This window comes from Mastigoproctus giganteus, chromosome 8, assembly GCF_048544385.1.
Source record: "Mastigoproctus giganteus isolate SK-2022 chromosome 8, ASM4854438v1, whole genome shotgun sequence".
NCBI classification, from domain to species: domain Eukaryota; kingdom Metazoa; phylum Arthropoda; class Arachnida; order Uropygi; family Thelyphonidae; genus Mastigoproctus; species Mastigoproctus giganteus.
Genome location: NC_143582.1, coordinates 19471940 through 19487970, shown reverse-complemented (window position 1 = coordinate 19487970; position 16031 = coordinate 19471940). Strand labels below are relative to the sequence as shown.

Here is a 16031-nt window from a genome sequence, read left to right as displayed (position 1 = left end):
CAGAAAAACACTCTTCACTACTCATTATATAAATAAATTTAAAAAATCAAGTGGAATGCACAAGCAGTAACCTCCCACCACAAGCAATAATCATGAACTAATTACATTCTGATACATGACCGCCGCAAGTGGATAGGTGAGGTGAGCATTGCTTACAAGGAGCAGTTCGCTGAAATATTTTTTGATATAGTTTTCTAATTGGTTAACAGTTATCGGTATTCAGCATTTAGGACGGCAAATTTTATTTTGCTTACTGGCAACACATAGGAATGTGTGCTACTGTTCTGACATTGCTGTACAATAAGTAAATATAAGTAAAACGAAAGCCAGTCATCTGCTGCCAGACATAAGAAAATCCTGAGAAATCTCAGGATTTATCTGGCTAATGCAAAATTAGCCAGATAAATTCCAGAGAAAATACGTTTCAATCTAAATTTGGAGGTATTATTGTTTGGTTTGGGTATTATTGTATCCCGAAATATTTTGTGTTCCAAATAACTTTTAAAACTAAAAACGAGATATCTCGGAATAATCCATGAAGGTGTTAAGTATATATTATTATTATTATTATTGAGTATATATTATTATTATTATTATTATTATTAAGTATATTATTAAGCATGCTATTATTAAGTGTATATCATTAAGTATTTCTAATTACTTATTATCATCTTTCTCTACTTTGTTCTCTGCAATTACAATTTTAGTTATGTAAGCACTTTGACACTATCTACCTACCTACCTACCTTTATACTCTCCACCTATATATATGTGTGTACGTGCGTGCGTGCGTGCATGCATGTGCGTGTGCATGTGCGTGCATGCATGTGCGTGTGCATATGCTGCTGTCTTCACCATGTCCATTCATTATAACAGAAGGACTCTCAGTGAACAGATTTTCATGAGAGTTTATATTTGGGCTTTTTAAAAATATTTGCCGTGCCAATCCAAATCTGGCAATTATTATTTCTTTTTTTTCCATACAAATTCTATGGAAAAAAAAAAAATTCATAGATTAAATGTAGTTTTAATTCACTATTATTAGCTTTAGATAGTCCATGCATGCTTTACATATATATTGCTATGTAGGACTCATGAATGTGGTGTTGATTGTGAAAAGATATATATATATATATATATAGAATATCATTAGAAAAAGTAAATCAATCCAATAATAAGAATACCATCAAGGACTTATGAAAACGCAAAAAAAAAAAAAAAAAAAAATTATTATTATTATTATTATCGCTTTTTACCGACAATCTAGATGACTTCAACTGGGGCCAACCACCCAGAATGAAGGCAAAAAACGATAAGAAGTTCTCTGTTTCTGTGATGATCAATATATGCTAAGTAATTTAAATCTAAACCAAATATAAACCAGTATAGGCCGAACATAAATCGAATATAAATAAATCGAATGAAGATAATTAATTAAGAAAAGTTTTTGAAATATTAGAATCAAAGGTAAGAAATATAAGTAAAATATAAAAATGTAAGCATATATTAATCATCGTTGACCCGACAGAGAACGTAATTTAAGGATTAAAACAAGATTAAATATATAATACATACTACATTTGACCGTATCTAGGACATAATGTAATAGTCGTCAAAATAATATGTGGTGCCCCCTATGTGATGGATACGGTAAAAATAAATAATTAAATTAAATTAACGCAAAGAGAAACATGCAGATAGTAAGAAGAAAAACTAAAGGAGTAGGAAAAATAGAACCTGAACTCCACAAAGGCGAAAAATAGTGGTATAGATAAGAAATAGTTTCTCCTACGTCCTCGGATTGCCCTAATAATTTCGGAGAAATAAAAATAAAGAGTGTAGGACAGCTTAAAGGCATTACAAGATATAAGTTGTGGCTCGGGTATGCCCGGGATCGCAAACCCGTTCCTATAGTAGGACCCTGAGCTGAATTTGCATGTTATCTCAGCGTGAATTTAAGTAAATTAAATGAATTTAACTATATGTATTAAAAAAAAAAAAAAAAAAAAAAATGATACACTGTAATTTGCAAGCCGGTGGGTACAAGTTTTCTACGCCGTAAGACACCAAGAATGCAAAGTGTATCCTATTTACATATATACATGGCACTAAATATAACGATTTTATTGAAAATTATATTGAAACGATAGGTTCAGAAAACAAATTTTTGAAATTAATTATGCTAATTGCTTTCCTGAAGTGATATTTCAGGTAAGCGATAGGGAAATTATTATTGATCAACCTGCCGCACAACGCTGTTAAGCCCGCTGAACAATTTTTATTACTATTGCAGATATAAGCAATCCTTAAACATTGCGATAAAATTATATTAGCATGCACTGATTTTGATACATTTGATTTCCAGTTTGTAAGGCGTTAAAATTAAATGCATCTCTTTTATTATATACGTTTACGTCTATTTTATTATTATGTAATATTTCTATATGAAGATCCAAGTAATTTGCTATAGTATCGGAACTATTAGTTTTTTCCAACACAAGCTCCCCTGGATATAATCCACTGTAATCCTGGACAAAATGTGGACAATTAAAAACACATATATCATCTACGTATCTGTATATAAGTAGGTTATCTTGAAATTCTCTTTCTGTATAATACAGATAAAGGTTTGCGATTATGCTTGATGCTGGACTTCCCATAGGGGTGCCAGTGACTTGCAAATATAACGATGTTCCGTCATATACATAGTTATTAAAGAAATAACTGCTGAGTTTACAAAATGTAAAACTATAGATCTTTATTAAATGTTCTATAAAATTATAATCTTAGTAATTGAGTGATAAGGAGATAACTGTATTTACTTTTCACAGAAGTGAAAAGAACCAAAATTCAATTAATTTAAGAAAAAATTGAATACGCTCGAAATTTAATTCACTGCATACATTAACTAACTTGTTTCTTTTTTTAGCATCATTTAATCACTAGATCAGACAAGGTTAAAAATCTAAAGTTTTTGTTATTGTTTAGCATTTTCTCTGGGCAACAAAAGTCATGAAGGTTCAATATACTGTGTCTGTAAATTACCTTGTATTTTACTTGTGTTTTTTTATTATTTAGTGTTTGTTCTGTTCAACAAAAGCCATGAATATTCAGTATACTATGTCTGTAAATTACTTGTATTAAATAAATAATAGAAATAAATAAAATTTTGGGATTAATGTCTGTAAATTGTATGTATTTTGTTTGCTTGTTTTGTGGGATAAGGAACTTGACAAGATTAAAGACTGTGCTATTTTACTTTCAGTGATTTTGTGCACTTCAGCAAATGCTATCATATTTTCTGAAGTGGTACATTTCCTCAACTCATAACAGGTAAAAATTAATGTGCATAAAAAAACCAGTCATTATAATGAGGGAAATTAGATAGCATAGCAGTGATTACTGCTGTGTAATTTCAGTTTTCCTCCCATCACATAATTTCTTTATTAAAATTACTTCAGTATATAGAAATGACAACTTATTTTATATTTTATTTTTACTATTGGTCTTCTCTTTACTGATTAGACAGAAAATAAGAAGAAGTTAAAGAAACTTGCTGCAGTAGCAACAGCAAATGTTGGTCTGTTCATTCACTGTTTCAAGGTATGTTTAGTTTAGTTTAGTTAATTTTTGGCTTAGTATCTTGAAGTAAGTAATTACTTAAATGAAAAATGTTTATTAATACTAAGAGAGACACTATTAAATCACATTCCAATACTAAATACATTTATTGAAACAGTTATAAGAGAGCAAGATAACCACTGCAATATAGGTACTTAAAAACAAGGCAAAATTTCAAAACTCAACTGACTAACATCATCAAGGCTAATGGGGGATAACAAATTTAGAATTACTATATACAATAATAAAAAATTTCAAGTTTGCAATTATGGGATGTAAATTCCAATTAAAATTGAATACAGTCAATTTAATACAGAATCAAATAGTGCATAGTAAGTTAAAACAAAGATACATTACAAAAGTGTAGCAATTACAAAGGTATAATATTGAAGTTAAAGGTAACCTGGAAAGAGGCATTGATGAAGCTCCCAACAGGGGTGGAGAGATAAACCACAGGAATGTAACTACCACTATCTATGAGTGTGCAGTCAAAGCCAAGAGAAATTATCTAAAACAGAGTTACTAAAAACAAAGTAACTAAAAGAAAAAATATAAAAAAACTAAAAATTAAAATTAAAAATCAAAGCAAAAAAATTAAGAACAGCTTATTTTCTCTTTATAATTCATAATTTTATAATTTTCCTGTATTAGTATTTTGGTATATTAATTATACTGAAATATTTTGGGGTTAAACATCCCAATTACCATAAAATAGTTTAATAACTGAGCTCTGGGTACGAGAGTACATGTGAACAGGCGAAGTTTTTAACGGGCTTCAGCAAATAGAGAAGTTTTGCTTTTTTATTGACTTAAATTGGCTTATTAATTTATTTTTTAGAGTTGCTTTATATTCCTAGTAACAATACTTTAGTTTAATTTGAATTTAGATAAGAGATTTTGTAGGTTATTACTTAATATCAGTAAGGGTATCAAATCCATGAGTTGAACAGGTTTTGCAGCTCCTACAAATGCAGGAGCTGCAAAACCTGATACCCCAAAAATATCTGTCTTTGAGCTCCTGCTCAGAGGCAGATATTGTTGGAATATCAGAGACATGATGTCACACAGACATAAGCGGTGCAGAACTGAAATTTGGGGAGTACAATGTGTACAGAAAAGATAGACAAGACAGAAAATGGGGAGGGGTTATGCTGTTAGTTAAGAAACACATAAAATCTAAGGAAGTGCATCCAATTGATGTTGGTGGACAATGCAATGTTCAGTCTGTTTGGTGTGACATAAGCGCTGGGAAAGGAAAAATAAGAGTAGGTGTGTGTTATAGGCCAAATGAATCTGATGAGTATAATGAGAAATTGTGCATAGAAATAGAGTGGGCCTGTAAATCAGAGTGTGTTATAATGGGGGATTTTAATTTCCCGGATATTGACTGGAATTTGTGGGTTGGCCACTCACACACTAGCAAGGCTTTTGTGGATTTATTGGATGATTGTTTTCTACATAAGCATGTTCAGGAGGCAACTAGAGGGAGTAATACTCTTGATCTGATTATCAGTAGTGATTCTTCATGCATCAAGAATCTGCAGATAAAGGAACCACTTGGTGGCAGTGATCAGTGTGCGGAAGTGGGATTTACTCAAAGAGGTAATTACCATCAAGGGTAAAGGGAAGGATTTTTGCTTTCATAAAGGTGACTACAGTGGTCTGAGACAGTATTTAAATTCTATACGGTGGGACCAACTAATGATGTTACCAACAGCAAATTCAAAATGGGAAGCATTCAAAGAATTAATCTTGGAAGCTACTAGGCTTTTCATACCAACAAAGAAATATTGTTCAAGATTTAGGCCTAAATGGATGTCAGATGAACTAATTAGACATGTGACAGAGAAGAAAAATGCATGGGATACATATAAATTAACATGTGACACAGAAGCCTATGATAGATATAAGCTGGTCTGTAACCAAGTTACAAAGGAGGTTAGGCAGATTACGAAAAATCTTTGGTAAAGGATGCAAAAAAAAACAAAACAGCAAAGAGTTCTTTACTTATGTTAACTCTAGAAGGAAGGGGATGAATCAGATTAGTCCACTTGATATCGATGGTTCAACCGTTGATGATCCTGCTCAGGTAGCTAAACAAACTAAATGAATATTTTGAATCTACATCCCCACATGAGGTGTTATTCAGGGAGGGGAATGCCAGAGGTGTATTCAACTCTGGCAGTAAGCTAGATAATCTTGTAATAACTGAGAGTAAAGTGGAGGAGAAATTGTTGACGATAAACATAAGAAAGGCACCTGGGGTGGATGGAATCTATCCATTTATATTAAAGGAGGCAGTAAATGAAGTAAGCACACCCTTGGCCATAATTATGAGAGCTTCCCTGGGCTCAGGGGAGGTACCCATGGACTGGAGATGTGCAAATGTGACCCCAGTCCACAAAGGAGGATCAAAGGGGGAAGACAGGTAATTACAGACCTGTTAGTTTAACTTCTGTTCCAGGGAAATTAATGGAGGCACTGGTTAAAGAAGCATTGCAGTATCATCTAGACAAGACTTCAGTTATAGCTCGGACACACCATAGGTTTGTTAAGGGGAAGTCTTGTCTGACTAATTTGATTGGATACTATGATGTAGTCACAAAGGAACTGGATGCGAAGAATAACTTTGATATCATATATTTGGATCTTAGAAAAGCCTTTGATACTGTTGCACATGGAAGACTGCTGCACAAATTGGAGCAGTGTGGCATTAAGGGTAAGTTGCTATAATGGATAAAAGGGATGGTTGAGTGGGAGAAGACAGAGAGTGGTAATCAATGGACACTGCTCTTCGTGGACTAATGTTATTAGTGGAGTCCCTCAGGGTTCAGTGTTGGGTCCATTGTTGTTTTCTCTATTTATAAATGATATTGATGATGGTATATCAAGCTTAATATCCAAGTTTGCAGATGATACGAAGGTTGGCAGGGTTGTTAAGGACACTAATGACAGTACACTGCTGTAACAGGATCTAGAAAAGTTGAGCAGATGGGTTGAGAAGTGGCAAATGAAGTTTAATATTGACAAATGTAAAGTACTACATATGGGAAGCAATAATCCCAGAGTATCAACTCTGTGGTACCACACTGACAGTGGTAGAGAATGAAAAGGACCTGGGGGTAATTGTGCAGGCAGATATGAAGTTTTCTGAGCAGTGCAGATGGTCTGCAAGAGTAGCTCATGGTGTCTTGTCAATGATATGCAGGGATAAGGAGGTGATTATCCCCTTGTATAAGCAATGGTCAGGATGTAGAGCTGTTGGAACGAGTACAGAGAAGGGCAGCAAGATTAGTGAACAGAACAAAGGGTTACTCTTACGAAGAAAGGCTTAAGTTTTGGAAATTACACTGTCTGGAGACTAGGCACCTGCAAGGTGATCTAATTGAGGTGTATAAAGCCTTGAACGGTTTGAGCATGCTCAATGCTGATGGGATTCTTCCTCTTGCCCAGAATAATCACCTTGAGAGGGCATAAATTGAAATTGAGGAAAGATGGTTGTAGGATAGATGTGCAGAAGTTTGCCTTTAGCCAGCAGGTGGTTGATTGCTGGAACAAACTTCCATCTGTCGTAAAAGTTGATAGCTTAAATAGATTCAAGGCAGAACTTGACAAACATTTGGAGCGAGGGGATAGGTGAAATAACGTTTTTTTTTTTTTTTTTTTTTTTTTTTTCCTGGCTGATGATATATAAGCTTGCTTTCTTGCATCATCATGTGCCCTTGCTAATGCTAATAGATCAAAATGTTATTGTGCTTTTCAATTTTGCCCAGAAACGAATGGAGGGGCAAGGTGCAAGTAAAGATGGAATTCATTTGAAGTGAGGACGAGGTGCAAAGGTCAGTGGTCCTTACCACAAGAGGCCTTAAGGTCAGAGAAACTGCTAATTGGAAGGGGCATTAGGGGAATCACTGGAAAGATAGTGGTATTAGCCAAGGTTACACTTGCATTCTCCTTGAGAATATTTGTGCACAACCTCAAATTACACAAAGTAGAATAAAGCTGAAGAGTTTAAATAGTGGTAGAATAACTCATGTAGTTTAGATGAGAGAGAGAAAGTTACAGTTCAGTGAGACACCAATGCCCCTGCCTTTAAAGAACCCGAGGAAAGGACCTCATAGTAAAGAACCTTAGGATTAAGATTTTTAATAAAATTTTTTGTGGAGAAAGGGAGTAGAAATTATGTTAATATGCAAATTTGTTTGTGGTATGTTAAAATTTTCAGTTGAACTTCAAATTACCAATATTGGTAATTTGAGTGAAAAAACATAAGTATCAATAAAGGATGCATCAGCATAGTAAACACAAAATTTAGCCAGTTTATATAGTAATGCTTAGAATTTTATAAACAAAATGAATGAATCTGAGCTTCTCAAGTCAAATAACACGGATATTATAAAGCTAACTGAGACATACGAGGGCATTTAAAAAATTCACAGCCTGAGTATGAAGGGTTTATTTGAGGAGTCTGGTAACATATTATTGTTCAACAGAGCAATACACTTTTGCCACCAATTCTGCAGTGCATTGATTCCAGCCGTGAAGAATTTTCTCCTAGGTCTCCAGGAATGCATTCACTGCAGCAATGATGTCACTATATTGGAAAAATAGAAGCTAACTAGGTATTTTTTAAAATTAGGAAATAAGTGAAAGTCCAATGGTGCTAGAGCTAGTGAATATGGGAGAATGCAAGGCTTCAAAATTGCACTCATGCAGGGCAGCCATGATAATGATAGACTTGTGAGCAGGTGTGTTGCCTTGGTGGAACAAGATTCCTTCGAGTTTTCCTTGCCGTTTTGTGAGGCATTTCCATGAAAACATCTTTGATGTTTTTACACAAATGCCTCACAAGGTCTGCATAATATGCCTCTGTGACTGTCTGGCCCTGTTTTTTTTTTTCCTTTCGTCAAATGAAATTAACAGATCAGTATTATTGAGGTGTATGTTCTGGAGTTGTTCATGTAGATATCTTCATCAAGGGCCAAGTGGGAGAGGGGTTTTTTACCATATTTTTAATGGTGTTAGTTCTTGTAAACCTGGTGTATAGCCCATATTTTTTGGCTGTGCTTTTAATATGTTCACTAATTTGGGGGACATAGGGGATGGTAATGTACTTTTTTTTTTTTTTCCTCTAGCTCTCTGTTAGATGTCTGTGTGTTGAGATATTTCTCTTTTGTTGTTTTAATTTTTCACTGTAATCTAATCCACCAAGCATGCTGGAAAATTGTAGAGAAGGAGGTGAAAACTTTTGCGACATCTTCATATTATAATTAGAATAAAATGAAAATTAAAGTTTGCTTTACTCAAATCAGTGTCATAGCATTTAGCTAACTTCTCACTATCTCCACTGCAAGATTGTCTTTCTCATTTCTCATGTGGCAGCCACAGCATGAGAAATGACCAAGTGTCCAAGTTGTTGTAGCTTAAAGAGGTTTGGCAGTGTAATATTTAAATGTAAGAATATACAGTGGCATACAAAAAAACTGCATCACTTGTGAATTTTGCAAATAATGTTTTGCACTGCATTGTGGGTTGCGGAAATGTTCGAAATGCATTCGTTAGATGGGATATATATATCACTGTGAATGAAATCCAATAAAAAGACTCCACCTGATATGCTTAATTGCCCTAAATATCTTCTCAAAGGATAAAATGCGTAATTAATGGAAATATGAGAAATCATGCAAATACAGTCATGACAACCAGACATACATTTTATTACATTTTAATGTACAAACTGAAATGACAAGTTAACGTAATAGTATTATGTACTGTAAATCAGCAAAATAAGTCCTCAATATTTTGTTGTTCCTCCTCGAGCTGCAATTACAGCCTTGCAACGATCTGGCATAGAGTTAATCAACTTCTGGATATACGGTTGCCCAATTTCGTGGTACCACACCCTTACAATGCTCTCCTGCAGCTGAATCTTACTTGTTGGCTTCTTCTGAGCCAACGACATTATGTACCAGAAATTTTCAATAGGATTCAAATCTGCACTGTTGCCGGGCCAGTCTGACACTGTAATGCCAGCATTTCTGAGGTAAGTATGTTTTAAGCCTTGTGAGACAAGAAGACAAACTCATCATTAAATCTAAATAGCATAAAACTTACCAATTTTGCTGTGTGGCAAGGTACTGAGTCCTGTTTAAAAATGCAGTTTCGGACATCTGTGTGGTGATCCCTAATAACAGGTTTCAGGCACTCCTCCAAGATAGCAGTGTAGGTTTCTGCATTCACTGTTCTTAATAAACTTAATAAATAATAAATTTAATTTTCCCTACCCCTTTGCTTGTTATGCACCCCAGATCATGGGATGGGATGCTACTGTTTTTTATGCAGTCAGGATGGTATGCCTCTGATTTTCGTCTTCTGACATATCGCTTCCCATCCGAGCCATGCAGGTTGAATTTCGATTCATCAGAAAAGATGACGGTGTCCTGTTGCTCTTTTGTCCATGAAACATGCATTTTAGCCCAAGCAAGTTGCTTCTTCCTCATTTGTTGAGTCAACAAAGGCTTCTTCTTGGGCTGATAGGCATGCAGACCACATTCCGAAAGCCGTTTTTGGATAGTTCATGCACTTATTTCAACACCAGAGGCCATCTCAAAGTCCAGTTTTAGATCAGGAGCACTAGCATGGCGATTACGAAGGCATAGCCATTTCAAATATTGATCTTGGGGAGGCATAGTCACTCTCTTACGGCCAGATCCAGGTCTTTTCTTCACATCACCGGTTTCACGCTTTAATTTCAGCACTCAGTATACTGTTGACTGGTGGTAGCCTATTTTATCAGTGATAGCATGCATAGAAAGCCCTTCCTGGGACAGAGCAACAGCTACACTTTTTTTCTTGGTGTCAACTGAACATATGGAGCCATGCTTACACCTCTGCAAAACAGGATACTAATGAGCGTGTATACCCTTCCAATGCCATATTTATAGAAACGGTTGGGTGCAATACCTTGCAATTACTGTCTGATGCAATAGAAGTGTTATCTGGTGCAATACCTTTACAACAAGCAAAATGATTGTAATCAAACAATATCTTATACGTTTCATTACAAATGTTACTCTTTTTTAAGGTGATGCAGTTTTTTTGCCCACCACTGTAAGTTGAAAAACTTCATATTGAAAATTTGTTTGCCTTTATCTTGGAAATAAGGATTTCATCCAGTATATTTATCATTAATTTTAACATCAGCTAGAAATTGCCTGACCTATATATTAATTATTATCTGTCTGTTCTTATATATTGCTAGCTGTTTTAATTTAACTATGGTAATAGTTAAATTAAAAACAACATTTTTGTATATTTTTGTGCTTTTATTAATCTTTCTATTGGTTATTTTAGAATACTGAAATTTGGGAGTCAGTCATGTATTTGCTTAGTTTTCTACCTTCGACAAGTGTTCCAACACTTTCAGGCCATTGTTTATCCCATTTAAAGAAACTTCCTGAGAACTGTCCCAGCTCTGATTTTTATAATTTGCTGCTGTGTCTCTGCAATCATGGATATTTATCAAGCATTTTAGAATTTGTAACAGAATGGTTAAAAGGTGGAATATTTCCTGAAAGAAGAACTCCATTTCATAAGGTGAACACCATTTTCATTTGATAATTATGTTCTAGTAATTAGCCTATCTAATAAATGAATAAATTTTGTAGCTTTCTGTGATATGAAAATGGAGATATTTTAGATGTTTAGATTATCTTTTAATGCCTCTTGCCACAAACTAATATCCTTGGGTAAAGCTTCAAGATGAAAAGTATTAAAAATCATTTTAAATATCTTTTCACAAACTAATATATCAAAATAACACTTCTCACAAATTAAAATATCATGATAACGCTTCCCACAAACTAATATCCCTGGGTAATTCCGGCCAGACAAGAGGCATTAAAAGTTAATCTAAACATCTAAAATATTGAAGAGTATCTCTCTCAGGTGTAAGATAATATAAGTATTGTCTTACACCCAAGAGATTCCAGTACCTCATAGGAATGACTTGATCTCTGCTGATACAAGAGATGTTTGTTTGTTTGTTTGTTATTTAGTTTTTAGGAGCATTAGCAACTAAGGCCATATTGCTCTGGGGATATGCGGTGGTCATTCCCTGACCTTTCCGCATCCTCCGTATTTGGTGGTCACGGGCTCGAACCCCGGTCTAATCAAGAAGCGTGTGCTACGCACTGCTGCTCCTGCCCACCTGGCTACGGAGGCACCTGATACAAGAGAATAGTAGGCAGTTATACAAGGGAATAATAGGTAAATGACTTTTATCACCAATGGGAAACCTAGTGTGCATAGCAATTACTTTACTTGAGTTAATGATTCTAATGGTTTTCTAGTGATTGGTAACTCTAATTTCAATGAAATTCATTTCCATTTAAAATCTTTAAAACCTTTTATTTCTTTTAGTTTCAAATGTTTTGACTACCAGTTAAGCAAGACAAGTGGGAAGCACCGCCGCCGATCTCACTTATCCTAATTACTTATATTATAATTCTTATATTTACTTAATCATATACATTTATGCTTTTCAACCCTGAAACCCATCTGTTACTAGAGTACTGTGGTATGTTTTAGCAATCTTTTTGTCTAGGATTACCATCAAAAGAACATCTTTTTATTCATTATTTCAGACTCTCATTCATAAGCCAATTATTCTCTATAATCCAAGTTTTTTTTTATGACAATATCACTTGCATAATTCAAGGAGAGTGTCTACATAAAATGAAAGTGATTTTTTGATTCATATAAAACTGCTACATGAGGTGTAATTATAATGCAATGAGACATTTTTAATAGATATGTGAACTTGAACATCCAAATTAATATTTCCACTTCAAGTGGCTGTGAACTTTTTTGAACATTTTTGGAAGTCCTTTTTTGGCAAATTTGCATATACATAAAGTGTCTATTGTCTTCATCATGTCTGCTCTCCATTCATCTCCTCACTACCCCCACTTTTCTTCTCTAGTGGTGCATGGACCTGCCCCACTGAAATCTGGGGCCACCTTCTATATTGGCCCCATACTTCTGCCTCCCCCCCCCCATTCTTAACTCTCCATCTGTACGCTAGCGAAATCCCCACACACCTAAATTTAAGCATGTCAAATCACCTTTTGCCCATATTTTGGCCTTTTCAAATTCAAGCAACACCACCATCGCGCAATCGATTAGTTATTATTTTTTTTTTTAGGTCCTAGCCGCCGAAATCTCAGGAAACTACGCAGCAGGACCTGCCAGAGTAAATGAGTCTACTGGGTTCCTGGTCTGCCTCCACAGTTCAAAAGTGGGGCAACATTGGGCCTAAGCAGGGGTCCAGCGGCTAAACGACCAGATGAACAATGTACACGATATCACACAGATACAAAGCCCACACACTTTTAAATCTCTGGCATTTCCCAGTGAACTGGTACACCCACAATGAAAGCAATGCGGAGATGGGGAAAGCCCCTGGTGCCGTTAGACATTAATACACTTTCACTTCTCCATTCATCTGCAAGAATAACAACTTGACTCCCAACGGATGGATTTTCACGAAATTTTTTTATTTGCCTCTTTTAGAAAGGTTTGTCAAGCCATCCCAAATTTCATTAAAATTATTATTATTATTATTATTTTTTTTTTTTCATATATATATCACAGAACCTTTCAGTATACTGTATTGTAGCTGAAGCACTCAGTATTGTGTTTGTTGCTGTGTGCTTATTGGAGGAATGAATGGGCAATATGACAGATTCATAGAAAGGAAAAGTTTTACAAAATGTTGAGTGAATACTATGTTGAAGTATGTACAGTGAAGTGAATAGAATTACTTTTAAATGTATTATTAGATAGTTGCTTAATTGGGAATAAGTTAATTAGTTATTTACTTTTCACTTCTGGTAATCACAGAAAACAAAAATTCAGTTAATGCCTGAAATGTGATGCACTATCTATATTACTTAACTTGTTTTCAATCGATTTCAAACATCTTTCTATGTCATATTTTTTAGAATATCCTTCATGGTGATCTTTATCCTCTAAGGGTGAATTTTTAGTTGAGGCATATGATGCAAGAAAGCAAGCTTATACAGCAGCAGCCAAAAAAAAAAAACGCTTCCCATTTCAGCCATCAAGTCACTCCAAATGTTTGTCTAGTTCAACCTGGTTCAACCTTAAATTTATTTAAGCTATCAATTTCCACAACAACAGATGGAAATATGTTCCAGCAGTCAATGACCCGCTGGCTAAAGACAAACTTCCGCACATCCATTCTGCAACTGTCTTTCCTCAATTTCAATCTATGCCCCCTCAGGTTCTTAATCTGAGCAAGCAGAAGTATACTGTCAGCATTGAGCCTGCTCAAACCAGTCAAGACCTTATACACCTCGATCAGATCACCCTGCAGGTGCCTAGTTTCCAGATGCTGCAACTTGCAGAACTTAAGCCTTTCTTCATAAACGCACCCCTTTGTTCCTCTCACTAATCTTGTTGCCCTTCTCTGCACTCATTCTAGAAACTCTATATCCTTTCTAAAATGAGGCCTCCAGACCTGTATACAGTACTCAAGGTGTGGCTTGACCATTGCCTTATACAAAGGGATAATCACCTCCTTGTCTCTGCTAGAAAAATTCCTATATATCATTGACAAAACTCCATCGCCTGCTCTGGGAGCCCATCTGCACTGCTCAAAGAACTTCATATCTGACTGCAAAATTACCCTCAGTTCTTTTTCATTCTCCACCTCCCTGAGTGTAGTACCACACAGTTGGTACATTTCTCTTGGGTTACTGCTACCCATATGGAGTACTTTGCATTTGTCAATGTTAAACTTCAGTTGCCACTTCTCAACTTCAGTTGCCACTTTTCTAGATCCTGTTGCAGTAGCATACTGTCTTTACTGTCATTAACAACCCTGCCAACCTTTGTATCATCTGCAAACTTGAACATAAAGCCTGATATACCTTCATCGATATCATTGATAAATACACAAAACAACAATGGGCCCAGCACCGAACCCTGGGGGACTCCGCTAATAACATTAATCCACATAGAGCAGTGTACATTTATTACCACTCTCTGCTGTCTCCCACTCAATCATTCCCTTATCCATTGCAGTAACTTGCCCTTAAGGCCATGCCATTCCAATTTGTACAGCAGTCCCCCATGCGCAACAGTATCAGAAGCTTTCCTGAAATACAAGTATATGATATCAAAATTATTTTTTGCAGCCAGTTCCTTTGTGACCACATCGTAGTATCCAATCAAATCGGTCAGACAAGACTTCCCCTTTACAAACCCATGCTGTGTCTGAACTATTACTGCTGTGTTGCTTGTCTAGGTGATCCTGTATCACCTCCTGAAACAATGACTCCATTATTTTCCCCCAGAACAGAAGTTAAACAAAAAGGTCCATAATTATTTGTGTCACCTTTTGAACCCCCTACCCTTGTGAATTGGGGATACATTTGCACATCTCCAGTCCATGGGGACCTCCCCTGACTCTAAGGATGCTTCCATAATTATGGCTAAGGGTTTGCTTACTTCCCTTGCTGCCTCCTTCATTATAACTGGATAGATTCCATCTGCCTCAGGTGCCTTTTTTATGTTTAACTTCAACAATTTCTCCTCCACTTTGTGCTCTCAATTATTACAAATTCACTTATCTCCCTGTTAGAATTTTATAAACTGCTGGCATTCCCCTCCTTGAATAACTCCTCATGTATGAATGCAGATGAAAAATATTCATTCAGTTTATCAGTTACTTGAGCAGGATTATCAATAGTCAAACCATCTATGTTAAGTGGACCAATCTGATTCATCCTCTTCCTTCTAGAGTTTACATAAGTAAAGAACTCTTTGCTGTTTTATTTTTGCGTCCTTTGCCAAAGATTTTCTCTTAATCTGCCTTCACCTGCCTAACCTCCTTTGTGATTTGATTACAGACTAGCTTATATCTGCCATAGGCTTCTGTGTTGCCTGATAATTTATATGCATCTCGTGCATTTTTCTTTTCTGCCACGAGCCTCATTAATTCATCCAAAATCCATTTAGGCCTGAACATTAAACAGCATTTTTTAGTTGGTATGAAAAGCCTAGTAGCCTCCAAGATTAAGTCCTGAAGGTTTCCCATTTAGAATTCACCGTTGGTAACATCATCAGTTGATCCCACTGTATAGAATTTAAAAACTATCTGAGACCACTGTAGTCACCTTTACGAAAACAAAAACCCTTCCCTTTACCCTTGATGGCAGTTACATCTTTAAGTAAATCCCACATCAGTACACTGTGATCACTGTCACCTAGTGGTTCCTTTATCTGCAAATTTCTAATGCATGCATGCATCATCACTGCTGATAATCAGATCAAGGGTATTACTCCCTCTAGTTGTCCCTCGAACATGTTGCTGTAGAAAACAA

The 16031-nt window shown here is 35.6% G+C and overlaps 1 protein-coding gene across 1 annotated transcript in view; it reads left to right on the top strand.

The window, feature by feature from the left end:
- LOC150081312 (condensin-2 complex subunit G2-like) overlaps window positions 1-16031 on the top strand; it is a 162876-nt gene that overhangs the window by 126704 nt on the left and 20141 nt on the right. Inside the window, exons 11-12 of the mRNA XM_090380160.1 lie at window positions 3526-3603; window positions 10975-11217. Of these exons, the coding sequence (XP_090236286.1) occupies window positions 3526-3603; window positions 10975-11217 (321 nt within the window). The remainder of the gene's footprint in view (window positions 1-3525; window positions 3604-10974; window positions 11218-16031) is intronic.